General features: G+C 42.6%; 2 protein-coding genes and 1 long non-coding RNA gene across 5 annotated transcripts in view; 2 read left to right on the plus strand and 1 right to left on the minus strand.

The window, feature by feature from the left end:
• The window catches only part of LOC143029798 (dynein regulatory complex subunit 2), a 24,534-nt gene extending 11,001 nt beyond the window's left edge, over positions 1-13,533 (plus strand). For both annotated transcript variants that reach the window (XM_076192800.1, XM_076192801.1), the window contains 6 exons: positions 1,196-1,357; positions 6,478-6,768; positions 7,688-7,838; positions 8,718-8,878; positions 10,454-10,701; positions 13,213-13,533. In XM_076192800.1, coding sequence (XP_076048915.1) covers positions 1,196-1,357; positions 6,478-6,768; positions 7,688-7,838; positions 8,718-8,878; positions 10,454-10,701; positions 13,213-13,438 — 1,239 coding nt within the window. In that variant the 3' untranslated portion in view covers positions 13,439-13,533. The remainder of the gene's footprint in view (positions 1-1,195; positions 1,358-6,477; positions 6,769-7,687; positions 7,839-8,717; positions 8,879-10,453; positions 10,702-13,212) is intronic.
• Positions 13,534-13,839: 306 nt separating this feature from the next.
• Positions 13,840-26,011, plus strand: part of LOC143029801 (uncharacterized) — a 247,475-nt gene continuing 235,303 nt past the window's right edge. Inside the window, exon 1 of the long non-coding RNA XR_012966876.1 lies at positions 13,840-15,214. This is a non-coding gene — a long non-coding RNA (uncharacterized LOC143029801). The remainder of the gene's footprint in view (positions 15,215-26,011) is intronic.
• bou (glycosylphosphatidylinositol anchored membrane protein boudin) overlaps positions 17,649-26,011 on the minus strand; it is a 52,778-nt gene continuing 44,415 nt past the window's right edge. For both annotated transcript variants that reach the window (XM_076192802.1, XM_076192803.1), the window contains one exon: positions 17,649-19,505. In XM_076192802.1, the coding sequence (XP_076048917.1) occupies positions 19,291-19,505 (215 nt within the window). In that variant the 3' untranslated portion in view covers positions 17,649-19,290. The remainder of the gene's footprint in view (positions 19,506-26,011) is intronic.

Here is a 26,011-nt window from a genome sequence, read left to right on the forward strand (position 1 = left end):
TCATTATTATAAAGATACTGACGTGAAAACCCCCAGTGCTAAACCTTTTGTCTCTGCCCACATTCGGAATCATTTTAAATGAGGTCGTTCTGGGATGAACGCTCTGAAGCATTTAGACTTTATTTATACACAGTTAGCCAGAACAAAACATGTGAGTGATGTCACTATGCCCCTGCGTATGGGGTATGGCATACATAGATTTTATGAAGTCAATATTTTAAGAAATATAATAACATCCCTACGATCCAGAGTCACGCGGAATTCTTTTTATGACTGGAGACTAGTATGAAAAGAAAGTATCTTTGAACTTTTAGTATACCTTCACTCTGCTATCAGTTGCACAGTAGTTTGCAAGCGCTTGTGAACCATACGGCCAGCATATACAAACGCCCATAGAATTACATGGGGGCGGCAAGCCCTCCAACGTACTTCGAAATTAGATGGGGGTGCATGTTTTGCGTTGCCCCATTTGGGATAGCCGTTTGGATCTGCTTATTCTTTTAATTGATCCTTGGTGTATTTGGTATAACGCTGGAACGTAATCGTAGAGACTGTAGGTACTCTTCCCTCGATTTATTAAGGAATTTTAAAAGGAAAAGTAATTCAAGAAAGGAACCAGACTCTCATTCAAATAGAGGTTTGGGTCTGGAGGTTCGTGTTATTATGGGGAGATGCTCTTTCATAAACACTCCCGGACATTTGATTCCTTGGTTTTGCAACCCAATTTTAAACAAAGGTGTAACGATCTAGAGAGGGAGGGATAGAAGCGGGAAGGGAATTTGATCTGGAAAGGTAAACATTTCATTTGTAGCGGATAAGAGAAATGTTGGTCTCCATTGATCTAATGTAATAGTTGCACGTCAAACCATAAGATATAGCTTTTAGGGAAAGAGAGAGATCTGATGAGATTAATATTCAATTCTAACGGATAATTTAAACATTTTCCACTTTTCCTCGTTCTATTTCTTTTCATTTTGGATTTCTATTGCCATATATATATCCTTAATAACGGTGGACTTCGTCCTGAACAAGGCCTCCATAGTGTCAGGCAGTACGCCCTTGCAGTCCTGCAACTTGTAACGTTCTTGCTCCCCTGGACGTCTATCAGATAAACACGGAGTTATAAGGGAGTTGGTGCTAGAGCACCTTCACTCAAACCCCTGCAGACAGTTGATAGTCTTCCACACTCTTGCAGGCGCTAGAGAAGGCATTGACGCTTGGCCAGTCCGTGGTGGAGCTCTGGGCATCCTGCGCCCGACTGGAGACGCCCGCTGACCGCGCTGTGCCCTTCCTACCACAGACAATTCCCCTCTCTTCAGTCAAAGAGGAACAGGCGAAGAAGGTGGACACACCGCAGGTGTGTACTGCGCACTGCGTACTGTATATACATAGTGTGTGTATATGTGTATTTACTTTATTTTATCTACCTAATAGCAGTATACAGGAAAGGAGCAACGCTTGTTGGGTCCCGTCTACTATTCTTCAATTTATCATATCTAGCCTCAGATAGTGTGTGTGTGTGTGTGTGTGTGTGTGTGTGTGTGTGTGTGTGTGTGTGTGTGCGTGTGTATGTGCGTGTGTGTGTGATTCACCATGGTTTTAAATCACGTATTGGTCTCATGATAAACAACTATTACCCTCCCGGATGATGGTGATAATAATTATGTGTATGTGATTGTGTGATTCACAGTGGTATTGTATCACGGACTGGACTCACGGAGGCAGTGACAACTTACATTGTTTATCATACTTTCAAATCCTGAACGGGGCTCGATTTTGAGTTTGCGTCGTCGGAAATCCTCTACGCTAACCATTACACCAGCATGTCACGTGTATGCGCGCGCGCGTGTGTGTAAGAGAGAGAGAGAGAGAGAGAAGAGTGGGGGAGTGTGTGTGTATATGTGCGTGTGCGTGCCCGTCTCTACGTCCCCCTAACGTACATTGTGTATAACGTGCGTATATACTTGTTACCATTTATCACTTTTATGCATCATACACACGTTCTTGATTGCACATGTACATCACATTGAGTGGTAGCTCACATAGACACTGTGGAGTGCACTTAATTGTTATTGCAGTGTGATTCACCACGGTCTTGGATCACTTGTTGGACTCGTGATCGACAGCTATTTCCCTCCCGTAAGAGAGCTCAGAGCTCATATATGACCGGTCTATGGGTAATGCTGTAACTTTACACGCACCCCCACCCCCAACTCCCCGCCCACGAGAGTTGGAGTAACGACTCGCAGCGTAGCGATACTGAAATTATTTCAGCTCTGGGCGTAATTCTAACCCGGACCTCCGTAGTGGCAACCGGGAACTCTACCACCGCGCCACTGTGTCTACCTTTTATACTCAATGTTTTGTGTGTTTGTGTCTTGATCATATTCTGTTGACTTAATCCATTTGACACAATTAGGAACAGGACTTTTTCTTTTATTCTAGTTTACGTCAAATGTTTAATCAGCCGGTGGGGATCGTACAGTAGATCTCAAGAAACTATTAGTTTTGCGGTCCGAGTATTCTTCACTTCGTCCACTGCGTATCGAATTTTGTGTTCTTAAAGTCCCCAAGGTTTCTAAGCGTATAGTGTAAAGAATGCAGCTAAACGCATGCATTTGATATATATTACATATTGCTCATTTCCATAACCCTCCCGTACCAAATGACATTTTTCCTTGTATTCTGGCTGCCGCCGGGGTATTTCATTCATCTTTGTGGTTTCTATGTAGTAAAGGGGTTAAAGAAGTCGTATGTCAGTGTTCAACTAGTAAATAAAAAGCGCTGTCAATCTATATATGTTGAAAAAACGTATATACTAAAGAAAACCAGACGAAACTGCTTTTGTCCGGTTGGTTTGCATAGAAGCCCTTGTCGTCGACTTTTGTTGTACACAAGCGTTCGCATTTGCTAAAAAAAATATATCATATTTATGATTGCCTACCTTATTATCGGAGTGATTTTTGCTTTTGTTAAATGAATAACCCTCATTACCATTTGTGTTTCATTAGGAAGAAAGAAAAATATACAAAAATGATTATTTGAACGAATTATATTTACTCTTTCATAGAAAAAAATTGAAACAAGAAACAGAATATGCGCTGCTCACTGTTGTCGATTGTATTTCCAGAGAGAATGGGATCGGGTTTTCCCGACATATCCTCGGATAAATGGGATTCTGACATGTGCTGTCGTTTGCAGTAGAATCCAATCCTCTCTGTATCGTTTCGAGCCGATTCCAATCTTGTTGGAATCGGCGGTGACAAGAGGAAGAAACAGAGACGAGCCACAAACTCTCCGATACTGAGGAACCGCCACGGGGGTAATAGAATCGTTTGACGACAGTCAAAATAAGGAGGAAAGGGTGAAGCGTTTCAGAATTAATTATGTCTTTAAGTAGCATGCTATCTCTCGTTCTAGTGGGAAACGTTGCAGATTTGTTGCGACGAATCTCGATTTTATTCAGTTAAGGGTTACCAGACTAAAGGAGGTTTTATTTTATTTTATTTGTCCATTATTTTGTTATTTATCTATCATTTATCTGTGTTATTTAATTACTTATCTACTTATTAATCTATCATTTATCCAATTGTTTATTTATTTATTATCTATGTATTTATTCATCTATTTTATTTAGCTGGAAGTGATCCCATCGCTTTCACCACTCCCAACGAAGTGACTGTCCCTCTTAATTTATTTATCTTTTATTTGCTTGGTTTTTTATTTATTTCCATCCGTAGTGAAGGGTTTAAAGTCTTCTCGATTAACCTCTTGGTCCTCGATGCGACATTGTCCTCAAGGATAGAAGCGCAAGATATTGCTGACACAATACTCATATGATGTTATTATGATGACGGGGCAGCGGTGCATGAGGTAGCATGTTATAAACTTTACGAAAAAATATGAACACAACGCCAAAATGAATGGGTCCACGTTTAGGTTGTACGTAAACGTGTCTGAACCTATCGTTCATTCCGCCTTGTATCGCTCGCCGCAGTGTCTGGACTTCGCTAGTCTCAAGGGGGTATACTCACAGGGGATGGGGTGGGGTGAGACTTTTCTCAGGGGAATAAAATCGACTGCCGGCAGGAGCCAGATAGACAAATGAGGACGATATATAGGTGAGTTGAGACCTGGTGTCTGTGGAGAGGGTAGAGTCTCACAGTTCCAAGGTTGGAGTCTTCCTTGTCCGGCGACAACCTGGCGATGCACGGGATCCCGGCGAGAATTATGGCTTTTCGGGTGGTGGCCACCGAAATGGCGACATAAAGTATGGGGGGTGGGGGGGTGGAGGGGTGTTATGAATGTCTTGTCAGAACTATGGTGATACCATAACCCCATAGTTGCCAAGGGACAAGCATAGGCTTGTTTATGTGTTTGTTGCCTACATGCACGCGCTCGCACTCACACGTGCATGCAAACACACACACACATTTTAAGAGGTCGTGAAAACAAATTGAGAGACTAAATGTTGAAAGGATGTGAAGAAATACAGTTTTCCATTTATATACAAAGCATCGAATTCCTAAGAAGGTGATATAGCTCAAGCTGGAAATTAAGTATATAGCCCAAATCGGGACCGTAAGCTAGTTTGAAGCTAGGTATGGTAATATAATTGGAGAGTAAGAAGCAGGACTTCACGCGCGCGCGCGCACACACACACACACACTCATACACACACACACACACACACACAACCTCGTGGCGCGGTGGTTAGAGTTCTCGCCTGCCACTACGGCGGTCCGGGTTCGAATCCCGCCCAGGGCTGAAATTATTTCAGTATCGCTGCGCTGCGGGTTGTTACTCCAACTCTCGTGGGCGGGAGTTGGGGGTATGTGTGCGTGTAAGGTCACAGTATTATCCATAGATCGGTCATACGAGCTCTGAGCTCTCATCCGGGAGGTTAATAACTGTCGATCACGAGTTCAACACGTGATCCAAGACCATGGTGAACACACACGCACACATACATACACACACACACACATACATATGTGTTCATGTATTCATTCTGTAATGTACCACCACCACGAAAATATTTTGTTTCCTGCAGACTATGCAAATATCTGCCCGAAACGACTCTGTCTTGCTGACATCAGAATTCCTAATATTGTAAACAAATCATGTGTGGAAAAATAACGAAAGAGACAGGCAGTAACGCGACCTCACGATTAGGGTCAGAGTGCCCAGACAGACGTCAGGGTGGTGAGACGTCGAGACTACTTCGAGGAAGGGTCCCGAGGAGAGGTCCCTTGCTCCACTCCTGCCTTCCTGCTTTAACACCCCCTGCGGACCAGAGGTCCGTGGCATTCTTTTAGGACCCATGACTAATGTGATCACTTTGAATTTCTCAGATTTCTCTTTTAGCACCCCGTGACTCCATCTATTCGGTGCGATGATGTCCGCAAGGAGAGAACCGCTGGTTATTTCAACCCTGATACTAGAGCAGCGTTTCCCAACCTTTTCCGACCATAGCACCCCCTGTTGTCCTGTCCAAGCAGTCCACCAGCCCTATCTTGTTATTAGAAGGATAAAAGAAAGTGAAGTGTACTGCTTGATTTATTTTCTTAATTCCTTAGAACAGAAACAAATTGACAATATTGTTTGTAGAAGAAACAAGCCGCGGGCTTCGCCCTCCCCGGCTTTGCCGGGGGCTTGGCTGCGCAAACAGCGGCCTACGGCCGCAGCTTTCCGCGCTCTAATCCCTCGTTTTCCCCTTCGGCCTCGGCCTCGGGGCGGAACCTCAACACGGGATCCCCAGCACGAAGAAGAACGCGAGGAAGAAGAACGCGAAGAAGAACACGAAGTAGAATGCGAAGAAGAACGCGAAGAAAAACGCGAAGAAGAACGCGATGAAGAAGAAGAAGAAGAAGAAGAAGAAGAACGCGAAGAAGAAGAAGAAGAAGAAGAAGAAGAAGAAGAAGAAGAAGAATACCACCTGACCTCGACTTACCCAAGCGCATTTTCAGGAATATTTTTAGGACAAAGTGTCACCGTAATACCACCTGTCCCCGACTTCCACAGCGTTTTTTAGAAAAATAGTTTTATTTAGAATTAGATAAGAATACCCTAGAAAAATAAAATAGCATGGAAAGAGTTAAATATGCACAACTGAGTAATCAATGACATATCAATGTGATTTTTGTGTGCATCGCTTCCCAGCACCCCCTATAATTGATTTCAGCATCCCCAGGTTGGGAAACGCCGTACCAGAGGATTCTTTTCATTTGAAGGGGGAAGTCCCTTTACTACGCGAGTTAGGCATATTCTTCCAGTGAGGTTCCTGGCCCCTTCAGCGATACCGTCCCTCTGGCGGCGGGAGTAGAGGTGACTGGCGCACCCTAAGGGTTAGGGCATCATGTACCGGGAGCCATTGGGGGATCGAACTCGGTATCATGTAGATACGAGATTTTAATTGTTTGTTTATTTATCTATTTATTTATTTATTCATTCATTTATCTATCTGTTTGTTTTCAGTCGACGCCTCCGCCACGTCTCGTCCGGAAGACGACCCCGCCCCAGCCTCCCCCGCCCTTCCTGGTGGGGAAGACGTCCCCGCCGCCTCCCCTGGCGAGTTCCTCCGGGGAAGTGTCCCCGCGGATGACCCGGACGCGCCGCCCCAAGAAGCCGAGCCTCAAACTCAAGAAGGAGATGGGCGACGGGGGCGCCTTTGTCTTCGAGGATCAGGTCCTCGTGGAGATGAGTTCGGTGGACGAAGGAGTGGCTCTCTCCTTCGCAGAGAGCTCCGTGTCCCCAGCGGCCAGCAAGGTAAGAGAGAGAGAGAGGGGATTTAATGTAGCCCCTAAAATTCCTGTCGCTCCTCGTGAGAAAGAGTGAGAGAGAATTAAATGTAACCACTGTCGCTCCTCGTGAGAAAGAGAGGGAGGACCGTGACGCGGGCCTCTGCTTCTGACTCCCCCGCGAAGCACCGCAGAACAGCCTGGCAGAGTGCCACCGTGACACTCCAACATTTTGGCACGGTGCCACCCAACCATGCGGACACTCGGACCCGGAAGAACAGCTCTTCCGACACGCAACTGCAACGTGGCAGATAAGTGACACAGACGCTCGGACACACTGCCTCGGTGACCTGTCTCTCAAGGACAAGAGTTAGTCGAACTCGAAAACCTCTCGGACGTCGTCGTCGTCGTTCTCTTTGGCACCCGCAAGACCTTTCCTTACACAGGATGTCCCCCGGTTGAATAAAATCGTCTGACGACAGCCAGAAGAACATTGTCCCTGTTGGGCTTCAAATGGTTCGATCTACCAGGCGACGCGCTTTCTATTTGGTGCCCGACGATTTTATTCACCTCAGAGGGAATTTCAAATCTAGTTTAATCCCGAAGGACTCAATATGTTTTATTCTGGCTCACGCTAGGCTATTTTATTCTGCTTAGAACTGTGGTTCTTATTTTTTTCGGTCTCTTGATCCCTTGAAATCACAAAATATTTTCGTAACCTCTTTTTGAAAAAAAAAAATATATATATATATATATATATATATATATATATATATATATATATATATATATATATATATATATATATATACTTTTTAGAAGAAAAAAGTATCATAACTCACTTAAACGAATCTTGCCAAGAAACCAGTAGAACTGTTTTGGAAACTTGTAGAACGTATTTGACTGTTACTGTGACATCGTCAAAGGTGTTCCTTCCTTCCTTCCAGGTGGAGCTCTGTTCGAAGCCTCGCAATGGCGTCAAAAGAGTCTTGCCCATCTCGGCCCAAAACCTCTCCTCTCGGATTCAGTGCACGAAGGGGAGCACCATCCTCCCCCCTCTCGTCGCCGACACGGCCACCGTCGAACAACCGCATGATCGTAAGTGTGGGGTGCTGTCCGGGATAGTCGTTCCTTTTCCTCCTCCCCTCCCCTCCCCTGTGTGTGCGTGTGTGTGTTTAACGGTCATTTTTCTCATTCACTTATGTCGTGTAATCGGTTCTCGTTTTCCACTAATTCGAGGCATTTATCTACGGTACTTATCCTGTGTTATTTGCCTGTGCCGTTTTGATCTCATATATCCATATAATTTACTTGTGTCATTCTCCCTATTTTTCCCACACATAATAATACTCACTGACTATGAGTTAGCAACCACACAACGGCTACCAACGGCCCTTTGGCCCTCCCATTGACCTCTTTGGGAAGAAATGTTGGGCAGTTTTCTCTTTTGTCTCTATGTCACCGGCTTGTGTAATGGTTACAAAGGATCCGTCACCGGTTGCCAGCTCTCCTAGTGCGAAAAGGTGGAGGAACTTTAGAGTTGACAAAAAAAAAAAAAAAAAAAATCTTGGGCACGTTCCAGAGACCGAGCGTCAGCCCATCGGGGCTGCACCTATAGATGGAGGTGAGAGTGTTGATAGGTTTTGAAGACGGGCGCTAGGGAGATGCTTCTCCCCGACGTCCGTCTCGCAGGACCACCACTTACAAGTATTCGTTGTTAATCTCTGGTTTAGTTTTGTCACATTCCTTCATGTGGCAGCATCAGTTACTTGGACATCTTGCTAACCTTCATTCCTCCTCCGTGATATGTGTCTGTGATGAGTGAGTTTCTCTTCTGTACGTATCCTTGTTCATCCAGTTTCCTCAATGAGTATGACACTAAATGTATATATTTGTACCAATTCTTGGTGATGTGACTCGGCTCTAATTTAACGTGCCTTCCCCCGCCCCCGCCATCTCCACCTCGACGACGACCAGACGCCGCGAAGACACATCTGAAGCCGCGAACCATCGAGCGAATCAGTGCCTTCCTGCAGCAGGAGGCGACCGCCCTACAGGTGGTGGCCGAGTCACGCCCCCCTGGAGTCCCGGAGAGTGAGGAGGTGGTGGGCACGCACCCGGACTTCGTGCTGCAGCAGGTGAGATCGAAGTGGTGCGATGGAACTCAAGTACCCCTGAGGTCATTTTTGATTATTTATTTTTCCTTATGTAAGTGTAAGCAGTTGTCTTCGGCTTTGGGGAACCTACGGACCGAAAGAAGTTAAACGAAACCTCAACGAGGTTAAATTGGACGACACTGGGGAGTTTTAACTTGATGGTAATCCTTTACCTCCGTCTTCCTCTCCGACTTCCTCTTCCTTTCATTGCCTCCACCTTGGCTTGGCCTCATACATTCTTATGACCAGTTTGTTTTCTTCCGTTCTCCTTGTGTATCTGTATCATCTCAAAGAACTCGTGGCATCTCGCCCTCCAGTCTCCCCCTTTTTTACAACATGTCATTTCGGTTTCTCTCTCCTAATAATAGTCACGCACACACGCATACACACACACACAACTCGTGGCGCAATTGGTAGAGTTCCCAGTTGCCACTACGGCGGTCAGGGTTCGAATCTCGTCCAGGGCTGAAATAATTTCAGTATCACTGCGCTGCGAGTCGTTATTCCAACTCTCGTGGGCGGGGAGTTGGGTGTGTGTGTGCGTGTAAGGTCACAGCATTACCATAGATCGGTCATATATGAGCTCTGAGCTCTCTGCCGGAAGGGTAATAGCTGTCGATCATGAGTCCAACACGTGATTCAAGACCATGGTGAATCACAAACACACACACATACACACAGTCATCGTCTTTGAGAGTATTACAAATAGATCGATTATAGGACCCCCAATCTCCTGTAGTCAAAAGAAGGCAATATCTATCGTTAAATGGAAGTTGAGGGGGGAGAGGGGAGGGGGAAGGGACTGAGAACTTCTAACCACCCTCCCCCTCCCACCTCATCCTCGGCGTGAATGCAACTCCTTTCACTGACTCGCTGCTGCCTCGGTTTTTCTCCTGAAGCCCCATCGACTCTTTCTTTCTCCCCTCATCTCCTCTCGGCGTCCTCACCAAGTACTGTGGAGGAGGCTATATATATATATATATATATATATATATATATATATATATATATATATATATATATATATATATATATTATATATATATATATATATATATGTACACACACTTGTTACTCCTATGTACTTTTGAAAATGTCTTATTGGACGAAGGTGCTTGGGCTATAATCTTTTATTTTCCTTGGTCGTTTTCTGCATACATTATATATATATATATATATATATATATATATATATATATATATATATATATATATATATATTATATATAGAGGGGGTGCGCGTGCCTAATGAGGGGTAAATAAATTAGAAATTAAATAAAACGAAAATAGAGTATTTAAAGATATAATAAGTTAACGGATGAATGAATCCGCAAAGGGAATGACAAAGAAATAAATAGATGGATAACTGAACGAGCAAATAAATGAACGAAAAAAGAGATAAGAAGTGGTTAGATGAATAAATGATCAAATATAAAAACGAGCGAATAGAATAAAATATGTACTTTAAAGGAATAAATATGTAAATAGAAATATTAGGTCAATTAGATATACGGTATTAGTATATGAATATTCACGCACACCCGTCACCCTCATCAGGCAGACCAGCTCCTGGACACCCACGAGGATCTTCGCAACTTCTGGAGGAAGTACCACAACGTGCAGCTCGAGTGGCTGTCCCTTCGTCAGGAGGCGAGGACCCTGCAGCAGGAGCGAGAATGGTTGCGCGGCCATCTCAGGGACTACATGGTGAGGCTGGGCCTCACGGACCGCGCCCTGAAGACCAACGAGTCCCCGGTGACCGTCCAGCCCGTGGCTATCTGGCCTTCGACCTACAGGAACTCGAGGTGGGTGGGGTCACTTCCTGGAGGAAGTCTTCCGGGCGTGTTGTTCCTGTCCACCTTCGTTCCGGATTGAAAAAAAAAACAAAAAAAAACGGGTGGCACTTTTCTTACCATTCTGGCTGCGTCGAGCTATTTGATAAATTTCCGTTTTTTTTTAACGTGTAAATATACTTATGGGTGTTCATGCATTGAAGAGATGGACAGATGTAAGAGAGGGAGGGAGGGAGGGAGGGAGGGAGAGTAAGAGATTCCTACCAGATATGCTTATAACCTAGCGCAATGGTCGGCAACCCTTATAGCTAGAATAGCCATTTTTTTTAAAGCTCAACAAAGATGTGCTCTCGGAGCCGCAAAAAATCAAATAAGGAAAGATATTTCCACAAATAATAATATCATCCATATCCATAAAGTTATCTAACCTTCTCTTAAAACAACTGATAGCTTCAACATTCACTTCATGGTTACTAGGCTAAGTTTATTCCGTTCGTTGACCATCCTATTACTAAATCAGTTCCCGCCAATTTCAGTGTTAAATCTAAATTTGTTTAATCTAAACCCAGTAATGTGAGTACTGCCCTGTTGTCTTAATTTTATGACCTTGTCTGCATCACCCTTATTACCCTTGATCCACTTGAACACCTCTATTAGATCACCCCACACTCTACGTCTTTCCAAAGTATAAATTAAGGTACCTAAGCCTGTCCTCATAAATAAATTTCACCCTCCTCTGTACTGATTCTAGTGAGTTTATATCTATTCTTCAGGACGGAGACCAAAACTGTACAGCATAGTCAAGGATGGGTCTAACTAACGGCAGATAGAATTTTATAACTACTTTCGCAACTTTATTCGTCACCGTCCTAGCAATTAAACCTAATGCCCCGTTAGCTCTATTCCTGGTGCTAATGCACGTTTTCCTGGGTTTAAAGCCAGAATTCACTAGCACTTCCAAGTCTCTCGCACTGAGTTTTCTCTAAAAATGTGTTATCTGTTTTCTGGGTGGTATAAACCTATGTTTAATACACTGCATTTTGAGATATTGAAGTCCATTTGCCATTTCACTGACCATGTGAAAATTTTGTTCAGATCTTCCTGCAGTATCCAGGCGTCTTGTCCTGACCTGTTTTGGCGTTTTATTTTAGTATCGTCCGCAAACTTACTAATATTACTACTAATCCCATTGTCCAAGTCGTTTATATACATAATGAACAATAAGGGACCCAATACTGAGCCCTGGGGAACTTCACTAATAACACTGGCCCCATTTAGATTTTACACCGTTAATTGGGACCCACTGTTTTCTGTCACTGATCAATGTTCTAATTAATTTAAACACTTTTCTTTCTATACCATGGGCACCTTATCGAACTCTTTGCTAAAGTCAAGGTAAATAAAATAGTAACTACCATTCTTATCTGACGCTTTGCATTCATAAATGTAAAAAGATAGATTAATTACAAATGACTTATCCTTGGTGAATCCATGCTGTGAACTCTGATTCTCTCAGCTATTATTGATTCTAGCATTTTACCTATAACCGACGTCAAACTGATTGGCCTGTAGTTGTGCAAAGCGAATTTGTCACCCTTTCTGAAAACAGGAACAACGTTTGCCTACCCAAAGAAATAGGGACAAATCCTGTGTCTATCGACTTATTAAATATTTCCGTTAATTGGTTGCAGATTTCAAAGTTGCACTCTTTTAGCACTCTCGAAAAAAAAAAAATCGTTTGGACACGGAACTTGTAGCCGTAAGTTTATCAGTCTGATTTCTTCTTCTCCATTAATGCTGATGTTAATCAACTTCCCTCATCCCCACTGAAAATCGGGTCGCAGTCAGGTACCATATCTAACCTTCGTAAATACCGTGAGAAAATATTTATTAAACGCTCCGCTCATTTTATCCCCCGAATCTATCAAGACATCCTCGTCGTTCTTTATTGGGCCTATTCTCTCCTTATATTTTGTTCTGTAGAGATGAAAGAAGCCCTATTGGGTTGCATCTCGCTTGTCCGGCAACTTTAATTTTATTGTTATGTTTCGCTGTGCGCATGTTCTTTTTAACCAGTCTAGCCATATTGTTATATGTATATCTAGGAGTACGTGTTGTCACGTTCAGAAGCTTCCACGATGTCACGTTATTGTGACATTCGTGATGTCATCTGAAGTTACTTGGGTTTTCATCGAACCTTTGCTTCTGTGAGGTAGTGAATGAATACATAGTGTCATTAAAGTACAGAATACACAGAAAAAGAGGTACCAATTTGTAATTAATTTATCTATCTTTAATATAATCAGAGTAGATAAAATAGAAAAAACGATGTACCAGTGTGTAATTTATTTTTTATTTTTGGCCCTTATGTCTGTGAGGCAATGAATGCACAAATAAACAATAGAAAACGGTAGTTATGATAAGACACAAGAACATTTTCGGTAAAACTTTGATCATAATAAAAATACCGTGGCAATTAATGTGCAATGTTTTTTTTTTTCTCTCTCTCTCCCGATGGTGCAGCCTCTGCCGCTACCCGTCTTCGAACTTCGGAGGCGCCGTCAACACTGGGGGCCGCTCGTCGAGCGGGTCGGGCGCCACGGGCAGCGGCATCTGGAGGACCAGAAGGCGGCAGCCGGCGGCGGCGGCGGGGATGTCGCGAGAGGACGGTTCCTCTCAGAATTTCCCGGACATCCCGGGCAAAGTGACCGAAGCGCAGAGGCCGTGTAGTCTACAGAAGGGATGCTAATGGAATCATCACCGCGTTTGGTCTATTTCAATTAGTTTATTTATCTAATTATTTATATATTTATTTATTTGTACGAAGAATTGCATGTTACCTCCAAGTGTATTTGTCAAAGCATAGACACATTCTATCCAAATATATATATATATATATATATATATATATATATATATATATATATATATATATATATGTGTGTGTGTGTGTGTGTGTGTGTATGTATGTATGTATACACACACACACACAGCTCGTATGACCGATCTATGGGTATGCTATGACCTTACGCGCACCCACACCCGCCCACGAGAGTTGGAGTAACGACTCGAAGCGCAGCGATACTGAAATAATTTCAGCCCTGGGGGTACCTGGTTCGAATCCTGCCCAGGGCTGAAATTATTTCAGTATCGCTGCGCTTCGAGTCGTTACTCCAACCCACGTGGGCGGGGAGTTGGGGGTGTGGGTGCGTGTAAGGTCATAGCGTTATCCATAGATTGGTCATACGAGCTCTCTTCCGGGACCGAAATAGCTGTCGATCACGAGTCCAACACGTGATCCACATAAATTATCGGACACATTTTTCTCAGAAAAAATGTGTTGTTTCTCTCAGCGTTCATGGTTTTATAAATAAACCTCATATCCATACTAATTGCACCTCGTCACCAACAACTAAAATCACTATTACAAGAGCGTAGTAGAAAGTTGGCAGTCGACAGTTCCGTCAGGGAGAGGTAACGAACCCGGCTTTTTTTTTCCAGTAAAAATGGGTTGATGGGTATAGTCTCTTCTGATCATAATAACAGGCTGCAGAAAATCGTGGCTTAGTTTTATTTAATTTTTCTTCTTTATTGTATATCATAATTTCCCCCTATTTTTCTTATTGATTCATCCTTAGCACCTACGCTCATTTTCGACCATTTCCTACCAATAAAACGAAGCCTTGTAGACGTAATTTCCTCTAATATTGGACGCCGTCCCCATTTCATCACAACTTATCAACATTAAACATGAACAGTTATATTGTATGCACATAAAATTCTAAAATGAAGTGATAAACATATTGTAAATATAATAAAACCAATAAACCTTATTAGTTTAGTTTATTTTGTATTCTTTGTGACTTGTAATGGTCGTTGGATACAGCAAGATCAGCTTAGTTATTAAAAAATCAGACTAGAATTGAAAGTACGATAAATGTTTTTATTTATAATTTAGAAAAATAACATATTTTCCTACAAGTCTTTCAAAGTACAAGTTAATTGAAATATCGATTGGAGATTTTATATTTTTGCCATCTTATGTGGTTTCACCAGCCATGTTTATATGAACCAATAATCCACATAAAATTGTGTAAAGCCATAAAGCGGCATCAGAAATTACTAATGCCATTATGCAAACTTTAGCAAAATTATTATCATATACATTTCTACAATATTCTATACAAGATGAATTATGGTAATACCAACATTTTATACATGGTCGTTAGTGTCGCCATCATTATCATACAAGCAAACTTTGACTTGTTAGTTGTTACTTGGCCTCAGGACAGTGGATTATTCCTAAAGAAGCGACATATAAAAATAATTAAGCCAGTGAATACATTCATTGAGTGGAGTTTGTTAGGAAAAATAATCATATGCCGTGGGTCAAACGAACGAGTGCAAAAGTGTAATGAGTGAAGCTTTTTTTGTTGTTGAAAATATTACTGAAGACGTCACAAATTGTGGTTCGCCATTCAACCAAAGGAAGAAGAAATAATTCAGTTTAAGATAAGGAATTCAGGTAAGTATTCTTACATTAAACTTTATTATAAACTAATTGTATAATTTGGTTCTGTAACGCTAAAATCTAGTGGTGATGCATTTTACCCAGAGCAGTGCCCGTCTACTCCATGTACGGGTTGGTAGAATAAATTTTCATTTGTTCTTTAGTTTTATTAAAACATATACTCAGAACTTTGGCGTTTTTTAACATGTAGGTTGGCTTGTAAAAGCTGATGACTGAAAATGAATGGGTAGATAATACGGAAATCTTTTAAACAAATCGTGACATTTGGCAATTTCACAACCCTGTCGTCCCCAGAATAATAAGTGCACTTAATTATTAATCACTTATCACCTGGAGTAGTTTATGAAAGCCAGTTTATTGGAACATTACTATCTTTATAACAGTGATAAATTTCATTGAGAAAAATTGGAGGGAATGTATATTCAACAGGAAAGGTCCAAAATGGAGGCCCTTGCATTTTTATTTTATTTTATTTTTTTTTGTCTTACTATAGTGAAGGCAAAATCTTAGTACCAAATGTTTGTAGTGATTAAATATTTTATGCTTGTCACACTACTACAGTAGTAATATACATATTTTTGCAATTGGCTCTTTGATTATACAATGAAAATATGCATGAATATATGGAGAACAGGAAGGATTGTTGTAGATGAATTCATGGTCTTTTTTCTATAAATTTCATGAAGTCTATTTAAGATTTTTTTTCAGACAGCGTATTTTTAGGTTTGTATATAACTACATGTCTTCCCCTTACTATGTTATGTTGATAACTGGCATTCATTATTTCGGAAGTCTGTGAAGTAGACATATTTCCTGTAGTGAGTTTGAGAATAATTATGTATTATTTTGTGTGATAGTCTGGATAGGGTGACCACCTTCAGTCAATTCAAATGTTGGTAGCGCGCGGCTACAACAGTTGGGCAGTTCGTTATGGCGCAGTCGTTTTATGGCTCCTGTTTAGGCTTTGCCAACTTTTGCTGTTCTTCCTACATTTTTTGCCGTTGTCATGAGACAGGAAGACTTACAATATGTGCAAGTTACATGTTGATCACTTCGTTTTGTTATACAAACATGACAGAGATAGATCATATTTAAAAAAAATGGAGAGATCAGATGTGTGCAACAGCAGCCTGAGAGTCTACATTCATCCGTGCTTATATTATTCGATATTGTCGTTAAAAATAATTTGATTATTATATATTGTTTATACACGTTTTGACATTGCATGTATAAATGTTCTCGGAAACTATCGTAGAATATTGTGGCAACATCAATAGGTTAGGCAGAATAGTTGTACGAATTTTATTGGCATCATTACATTAATTGCTCGGTACACGAATCTAATGAAACAAATAAATTTGTTCGAATAAGTATGTAATTTTCCCTCGTTTAAGATTATTGTTCATATGCTCAGTAAATAATTAGCAGATGCTGTGGCCATGCATTACAGGGCTCAGTCAAATAATTTCAAGTAATAGTAACAAATTTTGTTGGTTCCAAAATACTTGAAACTCAACCGGTCGGGTGATCCGCAAGATATAGCCAGTCATTGAAAACGAACTACATGTAGCAAATGAAAAACTTTAATTGAGAACTCAAATTTACTTTAGCATATCTTTTTTGGCTGACCTTGGCAATAATTTTGTAGTAAAACTGCAATTTCAGTTGAGTGATGAAGTTGTTAAGGTGGTGGAATTTACCAGCGCTTCTTGCCAGAGTGAAGGAAAGAGCGAGGTGGATGGAATGTAAAAACATCTAGTTAAAATGTCAAGTGAAACAAAACTTGAAGTAAATGAATATGTAAACAAATCAATTCGATTAGTTTGATTTAATTAATTTGATTTGGCTAACGCTACACTTTTGTTCTGTTTAGAAAAATCCTCAAACTTGACCGTTTCCGCTACTTTAACGTCTTTAGTATTTATCCTATCTGTTGCCAAGCTACTTTATTCAGCCGGGGGAGAATCCTTCAGGCAGCATAAGCAAAAATTAAGGAAGTTCACGAACGTATTCAATTTTAAGAAGTGATAATATCAGCGATCCAATTCCTCGCAAGACTGGAATCTGTTTCCGCGAAGACGAAGCCAATTACTGAGCGGCTGAAAGTCGACGATTTTTCGAAACGAAACTCCAAGCGGATGACGTCATGTCAGCCGATGATGCTGTGGTGATGTACGAGTGTTGCCAACATGTTGGTAACATTTAGCATAAACACATTCTACATTTATTTATTTTTGTCTTGTGATCTACAGGATATTTAGTACAGTATATGGATCATGTTCTTGTAGTCGTAGTACACAGTTGCAAATGTGCATAAACAGATAAATGGAATTCTTTGGTTGCAGAGTAACAACAGTTTTGTTCAAAAGTTGTCTGAAGTCTCACATCGTGTGTAGTCCTCGAGGGAAAGAAAAACCCATGAACGAAAAATATTTATCAGTTTTATTAAAGACCTATGAAGACATACATCTTAATTAATCCACAAGTCTCGGAGAACAGTCTGCCCACCACAGAAAACGTGGGGCTGAAGTGTGTAGCGAGGTGGGAGAGGATGTTGGGGGGGGTGGGGAGTGTGCAAGGTCGAGTAACGTGGGAGAGGGGGCGGTGTACACATTTTGGACTAACACAAGGTCATTGCGACGCCCATTCCATCCTGACTATACAGTAAGTTGGCTGGGTTTATTTACTGGAATTTGAGAATCAATTTTATTGATAGACTCCTTTTCTTTGTGAACTGGGTAAGTGATGGTGGACAATACTGGAGCAATGTACATTTAATGGAAGCAGAGACGAGAAGACTACTTGAGGAGGAAGGTGGTAAATCTCCGTCAAGTTGGTGTAAGGTAGACTAAACACCCGTAGGTGATGATAACATCTGCACGTGACTTGCACACATTATGCCACTGTACCACAGGGGTGGGTTCTCCTGTGGTACTACTTCGATGACACTTCGGAATCGTGGTTCATTGCTTCTGTCACTGTGGCACTGGGTGGGTACTCCTCCTGCAAGATCGTCACGTTTCGAAGTCAGCTCAAAATTCACAGATCGATAAACCAGTGACATTACCGCGCACCATTCGACCGTTCAGAGACCGTAACACGCGTGCGCCTAATCCGTGACGTCACCCAAAGGTTACCCACTGCTCCCGCCGTCACACGCTCCGGACGATTAGTCCTTTTGTCAAGCTTAGAAAAAGTGTCCTGGACATAACGCAGATGTTGTCAAATCTACACACACGTACTGTTTTGCATTTTTTTCTTGAAGCCACTCTTTCAGTGAACATCCCGTCGTGTGAACACAGGTACAAATGTCACCTCATTCAGATAATTACATGGGAAGACAGGTATTTTTGGTACTGTTTTTACAAACGACGGGGCTTCTTTGCCACCACGGGTACATGTACGTGTCAAAATGTTATAAATGTGAATTTGGCAACACATCAATTGCATAATTACCAAAGAATGGAGTTTTTTGTACATTTACATAGTCTTCTTGACTGTGTTTCAGGGTCGTCGTCTGCACGTGTATACTTCGTCTTTTCTTTCTGAGTGTGCTTACGTCATGTCGTCAATATATGCCAAAGTGTGACATTTCTCTTGTGAGTGGTCAAAACGTTAATACAAAGAGGCTGGTCGTCTGCACAAACATCAAGGCGTCATGTTAATATAAGTACAAACGAGGACCATGATCATCTGTAGGGTATTTACCCCAGACCAATGGTAAAAAAAATCGCACGCTTACAATCAAGCTGCGAACAAGAAACGATATTCACAGATAATAAAAAAGGGCACATAAAAATTCACAAATCCTCTTATCTACTTAAGTATCTTGGTTGACATATATAAAATAGTCCATAGGGTTGTTGTAGTCCATATACGTGCAGGAGAAACGTCTCTTTGGAATGTCAACTTCATCCCTGAAGGCCTGTGTCAAATCAACAAGCTTTGTCCGTACGCACACGTAGCAAAGGTAACTCAGTGACGTGTTTGCGTTACACACGCGATGACAACAGGACGCGTGTCGCGACGACCGTAAATGCCATGACTATATATCACGTGTGTGACGTGCCCTACATGACCAAGGCGGAGAGGAGGAGGGTCAGAAGAGCCGTGGCGATTGCGGCCGCAGGCACGGGCGTGTGAGTGCGGTGGGCGGTGTTGCAGTTGTTTCCCGTACACGTGAAGATGCAGGCCCGGTACTCGCGCTCGTCCGCCGGTCGCTGGATCCACTCGCAGTAGTTGCCCCAGTCCCGTGCAGAACAGAACCGCTTCGTCCCTAGCTCGCCTGCAAAACAATAAATTCACCTTTAACACAAGAGCCAGTGGGGCGTGAAAAAAAAAAAAAATTATATATATATATATATTATCAATCAATCAAAATAGCCGTCCTGAGTCCACTGCTGAACAAAGGCCTCCTTCATAGCACTCCATGATTCACACGATCGCACCATCCTCTGCCACGTCACTCCCACAAACCTCTCGATCTCGTCTCTCCACCTTCTGTCTGGTCTATATATATATATATATATATATATATATATATATATATATATATATATATATATATATATATATCGTAAAGGAGGGAAGCAGGTTTTCTTTGATGCATGTTGAACTGGTTACGGCAGCATTCTGACAATTGTTCAACTTTTTATATATATTTTTTTCAGGAAAAGTCCTGATAAGAAAAATAGAAAATATCAAGAAGTAATTGGACAGTTGTCAGAATGCTGTCGCATCTAAAACACACACACACACACACACATATATATATATATATAATATATATATATATATATATATACATATATATATATATATACATATATATATATATATAATATATATATATATAATATATATACATATAATATATATACATATATATATATACATGGAGCACCAAGAAAGAACGCAGGAGCTTAATAAGTTTATATATATATATATATATATATATATATATATATATATATATATATATATATATATATATATATATATATATATCCAACAGTGGGGGTTCTCTCCTGTGTTCTTTCCTTTTACCTCCACCTTATACCTGTCAATGTGAACTGCGCGCGCGCGCACACACACATTATATATAAACCAAAATATACTGTTCCCAACAGATGTGGACGGATACCCTTACGCATGGATATGATGTCTCCCAACATAATATCAATGAAACATGTCCCTGACCCTTAGCTAGTCTATCAGGTAAAGATAACACGGCTTAGTAGTCAAAACCCAGCAATACCGAAATCGAAAAAGGAAGGGCAAGTGGAAATGAAGGAAGCTTGAGGGAGAGGGAGGGAGGAAGTAGGGAGGAGCTGGTGCGGAAGGATGGCATGGAGGACAGGAAGCTCAATCATCTCCCTATTCTTTGGCGTGATGGCTGGGACGGTGCTGCGCAACAAGCAAACATTCGTTTTTTTCAACGTCAGAGGAAGGCATAATAGCAGTCTTTTGTGTGGTGACATTCTTCTTTTCCTTGGCCACTCTCTACAACGAAGGAATGGGGGAGTGGGAAGCACGTGTGTGTGTGTGAGTGAGTGAGGGCAAACTATACCATACGTTCAGATCAATCCCTTGAACACGTTGGCAGATTTTATAAAGCTAATCCCGGGGTGTGTGGAGGAGACCCAGGCCTTCGATCGACCGTAAACCCATTTGTTTCGACTTTAATCGCACCCGTGTTGGGTGAGATGGGTTAATTGTTGACAACCCACGCGAACCTTATGGTTGCGTTTACACCAAGCGAATCTAATAGATTCAATTCATGAAGAATCAACATTATTCATGAATCGTGTTGTTGACTCGCCACACTAGTTTACAACAGGCGGGTCAACTGACTCGATTCGCTTGGTGTAATAAACGGTTACATTGAAAGTAGTGTGGCAAATCCAGACGATTCATGAACAGTGTTGATTTTTTCATGAATTCAATCTATTCGATTCGCTTGGTGTAAACGCAGCCTAAAGCACTTTGCCAAGACAGAGCCTAAAGCACTTTGCCAAGACAGAGCCTAAAGCACTTTGCCAAGACAGAGGGAGAAAATACTTTCTTCCGCCTTTTCTATTTGACCTTTCGCAAGAACCCACTTTTTCTCCCTTCTTCACGTAAACAATCACCCCGAACTTCTCTCCCCATTTCTTCAAATGGGTTTTCTTTCTAAATCATGACCACCTCACACCATGTACACTTGACGTGACCCGACAACATTCCCACAGTTTAGGAATATCATGTTCCTCAGTGGCTGGCCCAAACCTTATTCCTTGATCCACGACCCCAAAACACTTGGCAACGGGGCGATATTGACCATAAGGGTTAAGAGCGTTGGTGCATGTCGGCGACGATGTGGGAAACTAGTTTCTTTCGTCGTAGCAAACATTCACACTGCCCTCTGACAGTTACATTCTGCCTCCTAACCTGTGCGTCCACTGACTCGACTTCATTCTGTTGAGGATTATTTTTCCGCGTCACAACGGGCGAAATATCACCGTTATAAATTTGAATTGATGGACAACTTCGTCTACATTATTCTAGATTTCCATGATAAAATTTAAACAATCTGTTCAATGTCATACGTTTTTCAGTTTCTCAACATATGACGCAATTTCCTGCAATGGTTAAGATTAGGGGAAACAAAACACTGTAATCAAAGCCGTTTCTACCCAAACGAACGAGACTCCGCCCAATGTGACGCGGGCTACACTTCCCGCACTCGAAGACCCAAACCACAAAACTTGAATGACGTCATGTCGATGGTCGGAATATTCAAGTCTACTTGAAGTGTTCCCGTCCCCTCTCCTGGCGTCATTCGACGACACTTCACTGATTGGCTGATTAATTACACGAACTAATCAGGTTTGGGAAGACAGAGTACAATGACACTGAATGGGGGAGGGGAGAGGAGGAAGTGGAGGAAGCTCGCGTGAGGATGGGGGGAAATATACATTGACTATTGGGGAGGGGGCAAGAGTGGGCGACGCACCTATTGGTTGGGTAAGGGATGGGGAGAAGTAGTGCAGTGTAAGGTAAAACGGGGAAATCGTACGCGGACAGAGATACGTGTGTGTGATTCATCATGGTCTTGGATCACGTGTTGGACTCGTGATCGACAGCTATTACCCTTCCGGAAGAGAGTTCATATATGACCGATCTATGGGTAATTCTGTGACCTTACACGTACACACACACACCCAACTCCCCGCCCACGAGAGTTGGAGTAACAACCCGCAGCGCAGTGATACTGAAATAATTTCAACCCTGGGGGGGATTCGACCCCGGACCGCAGTAGTTGCAAGGAGGAACTCTTCCACTGCGCCACGTGTGTGTGTTCGCGTGCGCGTCAACAGGGCACAGGCAAGGGCCTACATGTCTATAGCTAAACACAGGACCAAACTCAATGTGTTGCATATTTTGCATCAGTCTTCACGATTTTTTTTTCCTGTCCACGACGTTTTTTCCAACAAGATTGCAACATGTAATCGCCCATCAGAACTGGTATCCATGCGAGCGTGTGCTCGCACAAGCGTCCGTTTGCACAACTGTGCATTCACTACTGCAACTGCCAGTGCTGGTGTTGCTACTACTACAAATACTACTGTTATGATTTTACCTACATCTGCTACCACTGATACTACATTTGCCACTGCACTAAAGTTTAATAGCAGTAGTGAACGGGAGAAGGCGCGTCCTTTCCTAAGGGAAATAAAAGGGAAACAGATGAGGGGGGAAAGGCGTGAATTGGGGTTTGGGGAGAGGAAGGGGCGAGTTTGATGATCAACGACACCAGACAGCTTTATGATGTCATCTGGGACCAGGCGACCAGTCCAAATGACCGGATTATCACTTATGGGGAGGGGGCAGCATGGGATGCACACGCAAGAAGGTTCTGAGTAGCTGCGACCGATGCAGTTACCTTTGCCCTGTGTGCTTTGGGGGCGGGAGGTAACAGTCCTGTTGGGAACGTGATAGAAATACGGGAGCCGAACCCGCAACTAGGAGGAGCACACCTGCTACTTACGCCAACAGATCATGCACGGGGGAGAGGGGGGGGGGTTGGAACAGCTGTTAATTGTACACTTGACGAAATGTATGTGTTGGGGGGGGGGCCAACTTCCTACCATGACTAACTTCGAATATTTTGTTCTGGCTGCAAACGCCAGACGATTTTATTCAGTTCAAGGAAACCCCATGGGGGTTGGACGGAGGGGGAGAGAGTTTGGTTCCCTATCTTCCATTTTCCTCCCTCCCCCACTTTCTCCCATCTCAGCCTCTTCGACTCCCCCCCACCCTTCCCCTTCTCCCTACCTATCCCATTCCCAAGTCACTTTTCTATTATCCACCAAGGTTCCCCGTGAGATCACTTCCGTGCCGTGTGGCACTTTATCCTGCCTATCGTCAGGTTATTTAATTCACCTCCGTGACATTCCTTCATCTTATATTGACTCGACCCTTCCTTATTGGGCGCTGCATTCCTTTTACCCAGGCTGTCGCCAGCCTCATTCCACCCCGTGACACTCCATCGTTAGATCTGAAGTCACACTCCCCTCGTCCCTTCCTTCCTGCTGCCTTGTGATCCACAACTAATCCTTCTAATTCACACCTCCCTCCCGGATGTCGATCCTCCTCTTTTCCTGAAAATATTCCGGATTCCAACCCTGGCATCGTCCATTCCAGAAAGGAAACTGTACCTACTCCTCTACCCTATTTAATTCATTCCAATCATTCCCCCCACCCTCTCACTTTCTCAGTCCTTCCTTCCGTTTTCTTCGAAATGCCAATGCTTGATGCTTCCCCCTTCGAATCACCTTCGTGGATTCAGCACTTGAACGCCCCTTCTCCTCCAACTCTTATTCGTTTCCTCCGTCCCCCGGATTCCTGCACCATCGCCAACACCAACACCAACACCACCTCCCATCCCTCAATTCAGAACGTCTTTGGAATTCCTCTCCAAGGCCACCACCTTCCCGGAAGCCAGGTATCTAGGTCTTCCTCCAGAGTTCCCGGTTCCAGAGGACTTGTATCCTACTGACCCTTCCGAGTACCAGGTTCCTCCTCCTCCTCCCCTCTCTCCTCTTCCTTCTTCAGGATACCCGTAGCCTTTAGTCATCGTTTCCTAAGTTCCTCTGTACCTGAAGTGTTTCTACTACTTGCTTAGTGATCTTAAATGGGACTTATCTACCATCTACCAGGAATCTTCCCACCCGGTTTTCCACCAGCTACCGGTGGAATACCACTTCCCGTCCAGTACTATATTTAGGATCGTTTCAATATATTAGTTTTTCAGGATATAAGACGTGTATAATGATTAAGCACTGGAGAAACGGGAAAAACACAAACTGAACTAGTATTGCGAATAACGAGAGGCCTGGAATCACCGAGTATTGTAGGAGAACTGGGGGTACACATTCGGCAAGGTTTGAGCAGATAAAGTAGGTACACCGTGTGCCGTAGAAAAGAAAGAAGATTGGCACATGGTCACAAAGAACTGGAGACATGGAGGAAGTCACAATGAACTGTATACACACACACATAATGTGTGTGTGTGTGTGTGTGTATATATATATATATATATATATATATATATATACCTGAGGCATATAAGGAGTATAAAACATGCAAAGCCTGTTTTAGTATGGCATCCAACCTCTTATCAAATAAGATAAAAGGGGGGGGGGGTAAGGAGCACAGCACCAGAACAAATACCTTAAACTACCATTGCACACAACCCCCGAACCACCACTCCCATTAATACCCCCCCACTCCCATCCTTCCTTTTAAGGGTAAAAATCTCTTACTTTATTTCAAAGTATGTAAACTCCTTTCCTGTCGCATCATTTGCTGATTATGCACCTCTCGTACTGTCACCTAATCGGAATCGTACTGGTCTCGCATTCGATTAGTTGTGGGTTCGAATCCCGCACTTCTCTCCGATTCTCAACAGTGACTGTTACCTGTCCCAACAATCCAAGGGCACTGAATAAAGGTGGCAGCTTCGGGCACGGCTACGTGCCTCCTGGCGTAGGCTCTTCACCTTCTACTTCCACCCACCCCTCCCACCAGAGCCCCAAAGGCCCACCCCTTATCCCCCAAAATTCCATTTTACCATCTCCATTGCCCCAAATGGGAAGTACTTCATTTATACGGGCAAAAAACACAAGAATGAAGGAGACTTCAAGAAACCATAAGGCCCACGCTAAGCAATTCCATGCCCATTACCACCTGTCCCTATCCATACAGTCATCTGTCTCTTAAAACAACCAATAGCTTCAGCGCTCATTGCATGGCTGCTAAGTATATTACATTCGTTAACCACTATTTTGGTAAACAAGTTCTTGATGGGTTTATTCATTTGCATGATATTTGTTTATTATTATTTGTCTGTTGGTTTATTATTTGCTTGATTTTCATTTATTATTATCTGTCAACTTAGTATTATTTAGTATTTACCTGTTTGTTTATTACTTAACTATACCTATGCATTTATTTATTTATTATTTATATTATTATAATTATTTATTTATTTATTATTATTGTTTGTTTTTTTCGCATCCAACCTAGTTATGGACCAAAAGGTATCCTGTCGGCATGCTCCTCCTTTGTAATCCTTTGTTAATGACGTGTACTCTATCACGTCACCTGTTGTGACGTCTCGAGTTCGACTCCCCCCCCCCCACACACACACACCAATCCTTCGACCTGTCCACGTCATCTAGAGACAAGGCTTCTCTGTTGGGACGGGAAGGCGTGGGAGGGGAGAAGGGGAAACTAAGGAAGGACAGA

This window comes from Oratosquilla oratoria, chromosome 11 (genome assembly GCF_046742065.1).
Source record: "Oratosquilla oratoria isolate Oo_2021 chromosome 11, ASM4674206v1, whole genome shotgun sequence".
In the NCBI taxonomy this organism is placed as follows: domain Eukaryota; kingdom Metazoa; phylum Arthropoda; class Malacostraca; order Stomatopoda; family Squillidae; genus Oratosquilla; species Oratosquilla oratoria.